The sequence below is a fragment of the Camelus dromedarius genome, chromosome 3 (assembly GCF_036321535.1).
Source record: "Camelus dromedarius isolate mCamDro1 chromosome 3, mCamDro1.pat, whole genome shotgun sequence".
In the NCBI taxonomy this organism is placed as follows: Eukaryota; Metazoa; Chordata; class Mammalia; order Artiodactyla; family Camelidae; genus Camelus; species Camelus dromedarius.
The window spans coordinates 94946953-94963187 of record NC_087438.1 but is presented as its reverse complement, the minus strand read 5'-3'; the positions used below and the strand labels follow the sequence as shown (position 1 = coordinate 94963187).

General features: G+C 42.6%; 1 protein-coding gene across 2 annotated transcripts in view; it reads left to right on the top strand.

Annotated features, from left to right (window-relative positions):
• TRPC7 (transient receptor potential cation channel subfamily C member 7) overlaps nt 1–16235 on the top strand; it is a 118608-nt gene that overhangs the window by 33286 nt on the left and 69087 nt on the right. For both annotated transcript variants that reach the window (XM_010981813.3, XM_010981823.3), the window contains one exon: nt 7696–7878. In XM_010981813.3, the coding sequence (XP_010980115.1) occupies nt 7696–7878 (183 nt within the window). The remainder of the gene's footprint in view (nt 1–7695; nt 7879–16235) is intronic.

The following is a 16235-nucleotide window of genomic DNA, read 5'->3' as shown; positions in this document are numbered from 1 at the left end:
TGATCATTCAATGAAAACTCTCCGTAATCCAAGCATCATCACATATTATACTCTATGACTTCCGGCTTGAATGTTTCCATCTCCCTCTAATACCCCAACTCTGTCAATCTTTTGCCTACCCCCAGGACTTCCAACTCATTAATCTGACCATCTTCTTTAAACAAACTTTATTTTTAGAGCACTTATAGGTTCACAGCAACATTGAGCAGAAGGTACAGAGTGTTACCATATTCCCCCTGCCCCCACAGATACACAGCCTCTCCCATTATCAGCATCCCCTAACAGGGTGGAACATTAGTTACAACTGATGAACCTACACTGACACATCATTATCACCCAAAGTCCACAGTTTATATTAGGGTTCACTCCTGGTTTTGTACATTCTAAGAGTCTGGACAAATGTATAATGACGTATCTACCATTGTAGTATCATGCAGAGTAGTTTCACTGCCCTAAAAATCCTCTGTTTACCCTTCTCTCCCCCCAGCCCCTGGCAACCATGATCTTTTTACTGTCTTCATAGTTTTATCTTTCCCAGAATGTCATACAGCTGGAATCATACAGTATGAAGCCTTTTCAGATTGGCTTCTTTCACGTAGTTATGTGTATTTAAGGCTCTCCCACGTCTTTTCATGGTTTGATAGCTCATTTGTTTTTAGCACTGAATAATATTCCATTGTCTGGATGTGCCACAGTTATTTATTCACTTACTGAAGGATTCCTGGTTGCTTCCAGAGCTGCTATAAACATCCGTACACAGGTTTTTGTGTGGACATAGTCTTCGACTCCTTTGGGTGAATACCAAGGAGCATGACTGCTGGATCATATGGTAAAAATATGTTTAGTTTTGTAATAAGCCACCAACTTTATATTTTAAGTGGGTTTCTTGTAGACAACATACAGTTAGGTTTTTCTACTTTCTTTCTCCCGTGGAAGTCCTGTCTCCATACCAGCCTTAATTCTGTGGACTATAGCCTCTGTTCCTCAGCCCCTATGTTGATTTCTTGTATTCGCTGGCAAAAATACAATCCTGGTAAAATCTAATTCTCTACCTACTCCATGCTGGCACTCAGAGAGGTGAATGTGGTGACAAAAATCAACCACGCTAGCTGGTCTCATTTTAAATTTCTGACAATGAACCTCAAATGGGTTCTCACTGTTCTTCAGCAATCATATCCTGCCTCCCCCGTCTATTTACTCTTAAATCTCTCTAAAATCTATTTCAGACCTCCTTTCCTCACACTTCCATCACCTCCTCCCCAATTCCTACCCACAGCTGATAACGTTTCTTCCTATTTTACTGGAAAAAAATCGAAGCAGTAGAAAAAAGTCTCTGCAGAGTCCCACCATCAATGCATTCAGCTACTAGCATCCTTACCCACATACTTGACCTTCCCTCCTACTACAGATAAACCATATATGATTCTATCCAAATTCATTCCTCCATTTAAACACTGCACCCGATCTTCCATTCATATATGCTGTTGAATTACTGGCTTCATATAATGATATACTGATATCACAGACAATGATCAGCATAATTACCTACTGGAAAATTCCCATCAACATACAAAATATTATGGTTTCTTCCATCAGGAGAAGGAGGGAAGGAAGGCAGGTAGGCGAAGAGGGGGGAGAAGAGGAAGAGTGAGTGAGGAGTAAAAAGAAAGCTTCTCTTGACTCTACTTCTCACACCAGCTATTTATCCATTTCTCTGTTCACCTTTGCAATGAAACTCCTCAAAAGGGTCATCGATATCACAATTCTTTTCTCTCTTCCCTTTCTTTATCCTTACCAGTCATACCCTCTACCCTCTCAAAACTGCTCCCATCACGGTGACCAATGACCTCCAACTTGTTACATCCATGATCAAATCTCAGCCCTCCTCTTATTTGGGAATAATTATATTATCAGCTTTATAAGGTAACTATGACCATTTAATTAAATACTAAAATGTCTAGAAACCTTTTATTGTACTGATTTCTTTCTTAATAATTTAATCACTTTTTAATTTATTGGAATTAGAATAGCAAGACCTATATTTTTGTGAATTCAGCATCTCAGTTTTAACATCCATGGCCCTTCTCTTCTCAATTTATTTTTTATATTCCCGTATTTCCCAAACTATAGTACTTATGAAACAAAGTTTTGTATCATCCTTTAAACTTCTTTTTTTAATTGAAGTATAGTTGATTTACAATGTTAAAAACTCAGCCTAAATGTGAAAAGCAGAAACTTCCCAGGTTTAAAGAATGCACACATATGTTGATTTATCACCATTTGTATTTCAGTTGGAGCTTTCAATAAACATTCCTTCCCCATAAGTGGATCTCTGAAGGGAGGAGGGGGGGAGTGAATGTGAGGCTCACACTCTTTTTTTAATCTAATTTCTAAGGTCTCCATGGAGGAATGAGTGTTAATTACACTGTACTGTGTGGGTGTCTCCACAGCATCAGTCTGAGAAATCTATCTTTTGACCGACAGAATAATGAGCTTCTCTCTTTTGATTTAAGTTTGTCAGTAGCTTTGAAAAAGTTTGAGAGTTGGGGTTTTTAACCAAAGTCAAACAAACTAAACTGGTTTTTAATTACAGAAGCTGGAGCAAGTTTTGTTATTTGTGTTATCTACTGTTAACTGTACTAAGCATTTTACACTGTTTGGTATTGACTCTCCCAGTGATTATATGGTGTATACAGTATTACAGATCAAAAATTGAGATGCAGAAGAGTTACACGGCTTGCTCAATTTCTCATAACTGACAAGTAGCAAAAAAGAAGTTCAATTTCAAGGTCCTTCTGACTTCAAAACCTGTGCACTTACCTACTATACTATCGAATCTGTCAGGTATTCATATATCCATGTCCCAGTGCACCCTTTATTTCCTCAAGTTAGGTGAAAGTGAGCCCCAATTAAGCCTCTAGCTTTTAAGCGTGCTAAGCAGAAGGGAACGTGCTGCCTCACTAAGAGACGAGAGAGAGGAAAACAGGATTTGGGTCAGACTGACCTGTCTTGAATCTTGGCTCTACCACTTAGTCACTATGTCATCTTAGACAAGTACACTGCTCCAATGGCGTCAACAAGCATTTACTGAGTGCTTATCATGTTCCAGGAAATGTTCTAGGCTCTCATGATATATTAGTGGAAAAAATAGCAAATATTCTTGCTCTCAAGAAGCTTACATTTTGGTGAAAGACATGGACAATAAATATAACAAATAAGTAAAATATATAGTATGTCATATGGTCATAAGTACTATGAAGAAAACAAACAAAAAAAAAGCAGGAAAAGATGATGGCAAATGGAGAAGGATTACAATTTTTTAAAAGATAGTTAAGAAAGGCTTCTGAGAAAGTGACATTCAAGTAGAGACTTAAAGGCGTTGAGAAAGTTGTTTATGTAAATACCTGGGGAAAGAGCATTCCAAGCAAAGAGAATCCCCAGTACAAAGGTTTCAACCATGCCAAATGTGTTTAAAGAATGAGGTGGGGTCAGAGTGGTGGGAGTAGGATGAGGGAAGGAGAGAACCATAGGAAATGAAATCAGTGAGAGAATGGAGAGGCTAGATAATGTATGTCCTTATAGGACAGTATAATGATTCCACTTTTACTTTGGGTGGATGGGGAGCCACTGGAGGGTTTGAGGAGAGCACTGCCGTGACCTGACTACTTTTTGTAAATATTCTGACTGATGTATGGAGAAAACACTATAGAAGACCAGAACAGAATCAGGGAGGCCAGTTTGGAATCTCCTGGTTAGTCTAAGCAAGAGATGATGATGGTTTGGACCAAGGTAGAAATAGCAGAATTGGTGAAAAGAGGTTAGATTATATATACATATTTGGAAGGTGGAGCTGGTAGGATCTGCTATTGAATTAAATGCCAGGTTTGAAAGGAAGAGAGGAATCAAGGATAAATCCAAGATTTTTTGTCTTAGACAACTGAAAGGATGAGGAGGACTAAGTAGAGAAGACCAGACCCAGAGGTAGTTTTGTTAAGTTTGAAATGCCTATTTGGCATCCAAGTGGAAATATCAAGACAGCAATTGGATATATGAGTCAAGTTCAGGAGAGAAGGCTGGGCTACAGATATAAAATTTGAAGTCATCAGCATATGGATGGTATCTAAGGATCTTAGGTAGGATCACTAAGGCAATGAGTGTAAACAGATAGGAGAATTCAAAGGACTGGGGACATCTTTGGGGCATTCCAAAATTGAGACATCAGGGACAGGAGAATGAATCAAGTAGAATACAAAAAGGAGTCATTCAGGGAGAAAAACCACAGAAGAGTATGTTATGTTGGAAGCCAAGTGAAGAATGTGTATCAAGGGGGAGGAAGTGACCAGCTAAGTCAACGCATTTAACAGCTCATGGAAAATGAGGACTGAGAACCAACCACTGGATGGAGCAACATGAAAGTCTCTTGTGACCTTGATAAGAATGGTCTCAGTGGAGGCAGTGGGTAGGGTGTGAAAGCCTTACTGAATGGGGTAAGAACGAGCACAAGGAGAGAAGCTGGAAACAATGAGTATAAACAACTCCATGGAAGAGTTTTGCCGTAAAACGGCACAGAAAACTGGAGTAGTGATTAAAGAGAGAAGTACAGTCAAGAGGTATTACTTCATGAGACAAGAAAATAGCAAAATGTTTGTATACTGAGCCAACAGATAAAGGGAGAAATTAACAATGCAGAAGAGAGAAAGGAAGAATGCAGAAGCCATGTCCTTAAGTAGGCATAAGGGTCTGAGATCCAAGATGGGGAGTTGACATTAGATAGGAGCAGGGGCAGTTCATCCACAGTGAGAAGAAGGAAAAGTGTCCATGAGCACAGACGCATGAAAGTAGGATACGTGATGGTATGAGCACATGGAGCTTCTCTCAGGATGTCTTCTATTTTCCAAGTAAAATAGGAAACTAAGAGGGGGAGAAGGTGTCAGATGACTGAGGAGAGGAGAAGCGAAACGCTTGTTTGAGAGACAGGGAGAGTAAACTGCCCAGCAGCACTAAGGACTACCTGAAGTTGGAGGTGGTGAGTTGACAGCATGCCTGCTCAGTGCAGGTGTGTGTCCTCCAGCCACATTCACTGTGCAGAGGCAGGAGTAGAGCAGTGGAGAGTTACACTCAACCAAGTCAGGTTTGTATCTAACGAGGAGGACCAAATAAGAAGAGGACAAGAGAGTTCATAATACGTGCAGGAAGGATTATAATGATTGCTTATGAAATAGAAGCTCTACAAGGAGGGAGACAGGGACCTGAGAGGGATGAAAACTGGTGAAGAGGTGGTACAGTCAATGGTTTATAGGTCTGGTGGAACCAAAGGATTGTTAGAGCTGGGGTTCCAGATGGAGAGAGCTGGACACATAGGAGGAGGCAGTCAGAGAGAGGGAAACTTAAAGTTGGGGTTGTGGATAAATGGCAGTTACTGGGAATAACTCAGAGAATGAGTGGTTGAGTTGGGGTAGAAGGTCACTGGAAGAGACGTTGTCAAAGAAATGAGAGGCAGGGTATTGGGAGGGTCATCTTCTTGGATAGTGAAGCCACCAATAATAGCAGCAGTTAATGTTGGGAGTGACAGTGAGATAGGAACTAAAATCTTCAAGGAAGGTGGGAGAGTGACCCAGAGATGAGTCAGTGACTAATGTAAGGAAAGTGGATTTAGCCTGTTAGTTTCTCTCTCTGAGTCTGCTTCCTCCTTTGTGAGTTGGAAATGCTGATAGTCCTTTTAACATGAGGTAGTTATAAGGACTGAGTGAGATGATGGAGGTAGAACATCTGTCACCCATCGGAACTGGCAGACTTCAGTGAGCAAGAATATTAATTTATCTGTAAAAGGGCATCTGTGGAGTCTCGGGTGTGTGTCTCATCTATCTCCAAATGAAATTGAGGAGTGTGGTTGGAAGGTTCACTGAGCTCAGGGTTGACTCCCTAAATCATAATCACCATAACTCCCCAGAGATGTTCACCTCTGGCTCTCCCTGGGAACGCCCGGGCCTGGCCATGACCCCCCCCCCCCAACCCAAAGCTCTCCTTATCCATGTCATCTCCATCTTACTGGCAGGCCCGGTTCCCTCTGCCTCTTGCAGCCATCTGCAGACAGCAGGCATGGTGTCTGCCAGACTGAATGCCTAATACAGAAGGTAGAAAGCAAACAACCTGCTTTGGCTGCTCTGGTGTGTCTCCTCTTTTTACGGCCAGGCTAGTTGAAAGAGCCCAGGGAAGTGAAAATCTCTAATGAAGTGATACCTTCTGTTCTGAACTGCACAGAACCCAGAAATGTGCAGAGGCTCTGGGATGGTACAGTCTGACTTGCTCCGTGACAACCTGCCTGAGCTAAGAAGTCATTTTTCTACCCAGCACTTCCAAAACACCCTTCTTATTCCTAATATATATATGAAAGTGAAGGGCAGTCACTCTTATCTGAAAACATTTTCCTGATCCTTTTCCTTTTCCTTAGCAAACATTTACTTACCCCTTTCTCTAATGCAAAGGGACATTTTGATGCTGTGCTGCTGGAAGGAGAAAAGAATCATTAATTGAGAAAAATGGCCGAGCTTCTGCAGCTTGCCAGGCTTCCACCTATTTGCTAAGGAATCCAGGTCTGGATTTGGAAAAGCAAAACTGCACTCCAATCTACCAACTACTGTTTACTACTCTGACATTGATTAACATTGGAAGTGACATTTGGCTCTTCTGTCACTTCTGAAGAGACTTGTTTCAACTAAGAAACCAATAAGGAATCCTTTAGGGGAAAATATTTTGGTGGAACAGAGGTTTGAGGGTGACATGAAACATTCTTTTGTCCAACATTTTGGATCATTATCTGAATTAAAGCAATCTGTTTTAGGGGAGAGAGAAGTTGGCATGTCACTAGGAAAGGCAGTCAGCCTCTCAAAGATAATTCAGAAAGGTACGCCTAGAGAAGAGAAGAGAGAAACCCAGAGGCAATTTATCAAAAAGCAAAACAAAACAAAAAATAGGTCAAGGTCTGAAAATGTTCATTCAACAGGCAAGTAATTTAAGGAACCATGATTTGCTTTACAAAAGGATTTGTGGTAAGAAAAGATTCTCTTAAATTACATTTGATTTTTACATTTATAATTGACAAGCAGATTTTCTAGCACATAAAAAGAAAGCACACCTGTGTACACTTTTCCCCCAATTTTAGCATATCAGCTGTATCTTTCCAGTTAACTTTCTGTGTAGAGCAGTCACCACTATAGATTGGTGGTAAATGAGTGAAGTATATTTCCATCAGTCTTAAAAGTGCATTTCCTTATCACTCCTCTCTCAGAGTTGGCTCAGAATTGGGCACAGAGAACTGCTGCTTTCAAAGAGCCCAGGATGGGCTTTGGCAGGCATCAGAATCACTCAGAGAACAAGGTTAAAAGACAGATTCCTGGGCCTCATCTCCAGGAATTCTGAGTCAGGAAGTCTGCAGCAGAGCCTGGGAATTGCAGATACAGGAAGCACCCAAAGTAACTCTGATGCAGGTGGCCATGGAGCACACCTTGACAAATCCTGTCTTAGGGAAGATGTCCCCTAGGTTCTTATGTCAAAAGAAATTACTCTGTCTTCCAGATTCAGCACATTCCCTGGTTCCAATGTACTCCGTAAGCTCACACTTGGTGGACAGCTGCTGATCGACAATGCTGTGCTGGGCAAGCCGATCACACCCCTGATTTCTCTTTATTCTGTTAGAACGATTACAGGAAGTTATCTATGCAATGCAAGGATTTTGTGGTGGGCGTGCTGGACCTATGCCGAGACACAGAAGAGGTGGAAGCGATTTTAAATGGTGATGTGAACTTCCAAGTCTGGTCCGACCACCACCGTCCGAGTCTGAGCCGGATCAAACTCGCCATTAAATATGAAGTCAAGAAGGTAAGCTCCCCTACCGCTCCTGCCTTCCTGCCTCCAGGACTGCTGGCCTACCTCTGTGCTCATGCATATTTTCTGCTCAGGCAAGGGGACAGTGACAGCGCCAATTATCTAACTTGTCTCTAGACAGGGAACTGGCAGCTTTGCAGGGCTGCTCAGGGCCCCACCCTTCACCCCCAGCCCACCAGGAGAGAGAGAGATATGTCATTACATGGACAGGCTTCGAGCCTGGAGAACAAAAGAGGAAAGTTTCAGCCTCCAAACCACTGGCAGGAACAAGGTCACAGAGAGTGTTTCCATCAGCTAGCAGGCCAATTCCTAAGTTTTCATGAGAAACATTTATCACTCAGCTCTTTCAACAGCATTTATTGAGCTTTCTCTGAGTGCCTAGGAACTTGTGTAGAAAAGGTCGAAGTCAGAGGCTTTGCAGGAAACATGGTTCTGGAAGGCTTACAGCAGTTTCACTCTCAAGGCTTACATAAGTCCTTAGTAGGAAGCTTGAGTAGACTTTCAAAAGAGTAAGCTCACCCCATCTCCTCAACTGGCCCCAAGTGTCTTTAGTGGCCATTAGCACTCAGTAGCCCTCAGACCTCCAGTGGCTGGTCAGCTTGAGGTTCTAAGGAGTAAAATTCAATTACATTTCCACTTTGGAGGTACTCCCGATTCTTCAGAATGTGCTTTTATGTCAGACAACATCATTCATTCTGATAAAAACTTCAGAGTTCCAAAAATCCATGTGCTTAAATATTAATGTCCTTTCCCATAAGCAAGATAGCTGATCGGTCTCTAAGGGGGTTTCTTCCCAGCTATTTTACAGGGTGACTACCAGAGGGTATTTTTAATGCCCCCAAAGTAGCCTCTTGGTATTTCTCCTCTTGCCTGATTATCTTAATTTGTGTGTGAGCCATCCTTCAACAAACCACATACATATGTGGAATTCATCTAGAGAGAGCTTCCAAGTTTGATAAAATCTTTCTGCCCTTTTAATTTTAAATAATCAAAAATTCTAAGAACAATTGCTTTTTTTTTCAAAGACTATGAATTCCAAAGATAAAACTGATAAATCATGGGGAAGGTGGCCTTAGATTAATAATAAAAAGCAGAGAGTTATGGGAAGAGAGGAGTCAGGCTGCAGTTTCAAGTATGTCCAATCCTATTTTCCTAGCTCAGGAAAACTCATTTTTTAGCTTACCTCAGGAGCTCACGGAGGCTCTTCATCTAAGTACAGCAATCCCTTCCTGAAGCTGCTGAGATAGTCACGGCTTTGGAGTTCAAAGAAACTCTGCTGCGGAGACTGCTTGGCAATGAATGGTAACGATGAGCTTGAGTTTCTAGAACCACAAGCATTTCCTTCCATTCCCAAGCTACAGCATCCCCCTGCCTCCCAGCACAGGGTGAGAGGTGAAGATGTATTTGACCCCTTAAAGAACAGGAGATGCTTGGCATTTGCAGATATACATTCACAGTTTTGGCTGTGCATGAGTAATTCCAAGAGCCCATGAAATGCAAGCATTCACCATTTTTCTGAAACATAAATCCAAATCTCTTAGCAAAACTGTCACTGAGGGTAAATTATTCAGCTAGTCCAGAGTGTGGCCACTACCTTATAGCCTATATGTTCCTTCTCATTGTCAGTTACCAAGTACAAAACCGTCCTGGTGATGAATGAGAAGAAAAAGAGAAACACTCCATGGACATGACAGTTTGGGTCAGAATAAAAAGGTTTTCTGAGGGAAATTATTTACTCTAGTGATATTTGCCAATTAAGGGAATCATAAAGGTCTCAAGAAATATCCATCATGAATGTCAAGTGTCTGCTCAAATCCATAGGTAGGAAGATGATAAATGACCTGCATGAAATGTCAGCCTTGCTCATTTCAAAACCCTCAATGGGTAAATTCTTTCAAGCCATGTATGCCATCATGCAACAGCAGACAGACTCACAGTTTTCCTTGACATTTATTCTACCATGAATTACCAGTGAGAATACCTAATATTTTAAAACCTTATTAATATTATAATGAGATTTCATTTTTAATTTATGAACTTCAGCATGCTTGCTTGGGCAAAATCTAACTCCAGGTCTTTGAATTATGAAACAACTAGCACCAAGGCCTATTTATAAATACACTGCCTTTTACACCTGACACATATATGAGCCTTAAGACTGAAATACAAAATCATAAAAAATTCCTATGGCTCTGCCCACATAGCAAATAAAACCATTAATTCAGTGATTAAAACAAACTAGTTGCTCTTGGCAGTTCCATGAACTGCTAATAGGTGTGACCTTAAAAAAATGTTTTCTGTTCAAATAAATGTGGAGAGCTTGAGTTAAGCAAAGTCAGAAAGATTTCTGTGCTTAAACACATTATACAGCCTCTAACAGGCATTGCAACTCTAGAAGGGGAGGGGGGAGTACAATATGTGTTACCTGATCACAGAACTCCTTTTCTCATGGAACACCTAGTACAACTAGTTTTCCATGTAACAGTATTTGGGAAACTAATCTGTGTATCCATGAAGTACACAGATCTGAATGAAACGGGTGCCACTCTGTGGCTGGTACTGTGCCTTAGACCATGTCCTTCATCTGAATGCTCACCTCTCTTCAGGGACCACCCCAGTGTCTGGTCCTCTGGCTGCCTCAATCATAATGTCAGCCTCTACCAGATAAAGAGAATGAGCCCACCATGGCACAAGGGGCCACCTGGTGAAGAGGAAAGAATCACGAAGAGGGTGTCAGGAGACCAGATTTCTGGCATGAGTCTTACTTTCACTAGCCATGTGGGCCTGGATAAGTCTTTGGAGCTCTCTGGGCCTCAATCCCCATCTAAAAAATGGACATAAAGCTTTTGCTTCACAAAGTTTTCTGTGAACTTGCATACGAATTACTATGAGAGGAACTGCTCTGGAAACTGAAAAGGTCTCTGCAGCTCCACAGGGAAGCATCATCACTGTCATTCAGTGATGCCACCTTCCTTGAGATACAGAGGTCCTCCTGTCCCAGAGACATTCCTTTGTCCTTTGTTTTCTCCCCAGAGAATGTCAGAAATGTTCCCTTGTAAGGACATCACCCCTATAGCTTAAAGTTCCTCCCCCAGAGACCAAAGGCCTTGTAAGGATATGGTTGTTCTCCATGTCTTCTGACTTAATCAGGAGACAACCTCCCCAGTGGCCTAGGTGGATGTGTCACCTGAACCGTTAACCATTGTGTTTGGAAGGCAGTGTTGGAAAAGTGGCTAAGAGAGTACTCTCTGAGGTTAATCATGGTCCAACCACTTATTAAGGGGATCACTTAATAAGCAAGTCACCTAGCTTCTCTGTGTCTCACTTTCCTCAGTTATAAAGTTTGGTTAATAATGCCTACTTCATTAAATTGTGATGAAAATCAAATGGAATAAAGCATGTGTGCCACAAACAGCCCAGGCCTCACCAGCCTGTGGGTATAAGTGAGACCATATTAATATACACACTGCACTGGCTTAGAGTCATTGCTCACATTACAGAAGACATTTCTGTTAACCATTTCTGTCCACCTGAGCCTTTATAGGCCCCGTCCCTTCAGAAGGCAAGCATTCCTTGTGAAGACGCAAGGATGCTTCTTCCCCAGACTGAGTCACAGGTAAACTCAGAAGCAACTCTACCAGTGCTTCACTGGTAAAGATAAAGAAAACAATCCCTCCAGCTTTGGCCTTTGGCCCCAATATATATACAGGCCTTAGTCTCCTCCTCTGGGGCCAATGTGAGTAACGGACATCTTGCTACCTTCTCGATTTGTATCTTTGTCTCCAGGAAACCACACCTAAATATCTTTCTTAAAGGCTTTCCCTTCTCCCCACGTGTCAACTCTAAATAACCCTTGGTTCACACATCTTTCCTCATTGCTAGTCCAGTCCCACGAACTGGGAACACACAACCAGTCTCTGAATCCATTCAGTCTCAGCTGGGCCCGGTGTGCACCCAGAAAGGGGACTGAGTGACTGGTCACAAAGACCAACACACAATCCTTAGTGCTCTGTTCAACTTGTATAACTGAAGACTCACATCTGGGGCCTTCACTCTCATCCCTCCCTTTCTCCTCTTTATCACTTCTTCATCTCTAGGCTTACAGGGATGCTATTTTCCTTCCTTATCCCTACATCATCTCTTCCTTCTTCGTGACTCCAGGTCTGCCTTACTGAGGATCAGGTGACTCTCCTATTCACTGAAAGAACTTTTTGGGCATGGGTCCTCCAGGCTTAACTGCCAAAGGAAAGTGAGACAAAGAGACCCACGAGATCCTATTTGCACAACAGAGGCCTTAACTACACCTGTAGAAAAGATGGAGGCCCCTTTGGACAATATTAAGCAAAGGTCTGCTACTAAAAAAGAAAACACGTGAATAGTTTGTCCAAAATTATATTACTCTCATTGCAGAAAGCATGTCTATTATCAGGCAGTATCACCAATAAGGGAGGTTAGTTTTAGCTGACGAGTTGTTTTAGCTCTACAGACACTGATCCCAAGGACAGTAAGACACAGTCTTGCCCTCAAAGAGCCATCAGTGCAGCAGGTGAGGTGCAGACAGGTTTGCTATGACTATAGCAGCAAGAGTGTCTGCACTGTCCTAGATGAGCAAAGTGGAGTTCACAGCAGTTACCTCTTTCAGACTTCCAGGTGGCCCCTAGCTGTAGCATCCTGGCATGGGGAGGATATAATCATGGTGCCAACCATCTTTCCTTCCAACTGATGAGACCCCCTGACCTCCTCAAGAAGCAGCTCTATTCAGTCAAGCCTTCTAAGCCCCAGGATTTTAGAGATGCTCTTTCCTGACTCTTCCACACTCTTGGGTTATTCTATGAAATAAAGACCTGGGACTGGACCGTGGGAGGTAGGAAGGAGGCAGGTGGGACCCTCACTAGTCCTATTCAGTAACACAGTTTCTTTTCTCTTCGCACTGTCGTACTAAGGAAATATCCCCTGTGATTTTCATTCATTCACTCACTCATCATTTAACATTCAATGATGTCTACTACAGCACCAGCTCTGTGCTGAGCACTGGAAAGACTGAAAAGACATAGACCAGGCCTTACCCTAGAGGGATTCATGTAGCAATGGAGAAAGATGTGTAAACCAATGGTTATAATCTTGCCTGAGCAAGGCAAACATGAATGGGCGGGGGGCAGCATGGAGGTCAGCAGCAGCACTGACCAGCTCAGTATGGACTTCAGGAAATGTTTCCCAGAAGTGGAAATTCTTGAGACGGAGCTTATTTAGAAAAGGAACACGTTTAGAGGGGGATGAGTGTTTCCCTGTGGCTGCACTACTGTGGGAAAGAAACAAACTGGAAAGCCTGTCAGAACCAGATCCTGGAGGGCATCGTATGCCATGCACAAGCACTGGGACTTAATCCTGCCAGCACTACCCAAAGGTTTTCTATGACAAAGGAAACGTTCTACTTTCTACTGTCTAATCTGGCAGTCACTAGCCTCATACAGCTAATTAGAACGTGAAATAGGTATAATATAATTATGAAACTGAATTATTAATATTAATTAATTAATTAAAATTTCAACAGGCACACGTGGCTAGTGGTTATCAAACTAGACAGTATGACCGTATCCACAGTCATGCATTCAACAAGCTTTCACCGAGTGCCTACAAAGTATGCTGTGCTAATCCTGGGGGATGTGGTAGTGAATAAAAATGACATGATGTCTACCATCATGGAGAAGATAGATATTAATCAAAACAGCACACCAATAAGTTGTAATGGTCCAGTTGAAGTAAGTGTCATGGAAGAGAAAAATATATTATAACCTCTAAAGGTAGATGTGATCTAATCAGGGAGGTCAATAAAGGCCTTTCAGAGGAATTCATGCTGGCTCTGAGAGAAGTTAACCAGAAGTGGGGAGGACATTTCTGGCAGAAAGAACATGTCCAGAGCTGTTCAAGGCATGTTCAAAGACCCTGCAGTGAGAATAAACACAGCATACAAGAAGAACTGAAAGAGGGTGAATGTGGCCGAGTTAGATGGCCTGAGGAACAGCAGGGTGTGGGATGAGTCTAAAGAAGAGACAGGAGCCAGCCCGCACAGAGGCTTGTAGATCATGCTAAAGAGGGGTGGGGGGAATGTTGTTGTCTGTAAGAATAGAAAGCCACTGGAGGACTTTAATCAGAGTGGTTGCATATATTAGGATAGATGGAGAGACAGCTTTTCCTCGGAGAAGGGCTGGAAGGCCAAAAGGATGAGTACAGATGCCATGTAATTGCTGGGGGAAAAGAATAGGCTGTTAATCAAGGTGAAGCTATGCTGTGCTGACAAGCAAAATCAAAGTTGTAGTGGCTTTTAACAAAAGAAGTTTATTTACTGCTCATCCTATTTCCATCTTGGAACAGAATTCACTCAGAAATTCAGGCTGAGAGAACAGCCACCACCTCAAATGTTTCCACCCCACCAAAGGGAAATCCAGCTCTGGAGTCTCACACCAGCAACTAAATGCTTCTACCTGGAGGTCAAACACACACCGTTTCTACTTACAAATCACTGTCAACAGTTAGTCACATCGCCCACCCCACAACAAGAGGGGCCAGCATGTAGTATATAATCCTGCCATATGTTTGAAAGGAGGGGAAAAAAATGGGGCTACTTGGCAAATAGCACTAATGACTACCAATAGGAGAAAAGTTGAGGGAATTCATATTAAGAGCATCAGCTTCTCTGTAAATAGGTAGCAGAAACACTCTGTGAGGTAAAAGGCAGCCTACAAAAAAATTTTTTTTAATCAGAAAGTCTGGGAAGGACCCTGTGGGAGATGGGAGACAAAGCTGAATAGTAGATCCAACAGCCCAGCTTAGACTAAAGAGTGTAAATTATTTGGCAATAGCCTGTGTTCTCAATAAAAATACAAAAATCTCTATGAAAAATGGTAACACACCAAGTCAGTGTCCTCCATCAATCTCAGTTCCTGCTGTGAACTTCATTTCAAGATTCCTTCATAGACATGGAGCCCAGAAGTGCACCACACATGCCCACAGCACAAAGAAGGCTCCCTCACAGAAGAATGCTACAGAGGGAAGGGCAAGCTTAGAGGAGAGGGGTGTGGGGGGCCATTCCACCCACATCACCATCCTGTCTATAGCTGGGCCAGGGCCTCTAACAACAGATGTCCCTTTGCTTCTTTCTTCTAAAAATCACCATCTTGTACACATTTCACAGTCATGCCATAAGTTGGCCCATTTTTCTACCTGGAAAAACTCCCAGGAAAAGAAAATAGAACCTGAGTGCAGCAATATACAGCTGTGTGGCCAGGAGCCTGCCAGCTCACGTTCTCCACTTACTAAATACACAGCTTTAGTAACATGCCTGAAGTTACATATCTGCTGGCCTGCTATTCCAACCCTCAAGAGCCGCCTGGCCTAACTCTGTACTAAGAGAGACAACGAGGCCCAGCAGTAGATGCAAAACTGGTTGAAACCCCTCACCCTAGTACAGTGACTACATGTAGGGACACTAGAGAGGGCAGCTGACCTCTACAGGGGTTGTTTCACTTCCTTTGTCTGCACAGAGCACAGGGCCAGTGAGAAAAGGGGACACGGGGATGCCAGAGCTTTCTAGTGGACATCTGAGAGGCCAATCAGATGCTCACATGCTCTGAGCAGACATTCTCCCACTGTGCTTTCCTGCTGAGGCATCGCTTTAACAGATGCTCAGAGTTAAGAAGACCAAAGCTGTCACAAACACAGTCTGGCTGGTCCGGCACTACCCCCAAACTGCACAGCAGGATGCCCAGGAGCTGCCACACGCTGTGGGAATCCAACCGTATCAAAAGCATCAATCAGCATCCTCTTTGGGGATTCCTCTCGGCACTTCCAAGGCCCTAGCCTGGCCACAAGGCACAAAAATGATCCATGTCCATTCATCTCTCAGCTCAGAGGGGCTATCTTTTGCCTAGGAAAAGTAGCTTTGTTTTTCTCAAGCAGCAATCTTAAGAAGGACCAATGCAAGTAGGTATGTACCCCTTTGCTGCCTGGAAAAACTCACAGGAGAAGAAACAGAGAACCTATTGGGCAGCAGTGTACTGTTGTAGCTGGAAACCTGACTGCACGTGAGCAAATCCCAAGTCCTCCCTTTGCTAGATAGGTGGCTTTAGATAAGTTATTTCATCTCTGGGGCTTAGTTTTCTCATCTGCATAAGGGGAACAAACAATGGTAACTAATAAACAAAAATCAATGTCTATTGAAACACAAAGTAGCTAGAAAACAGTAAGTGCAAATAAATATTAGCTAATGGAACCTGTATGCCATGTTGATTTTACAAGCAGAACTACCCCTAAAATGAAACCAGGGTTTCTCAACCTCAGCACTACTGACATTT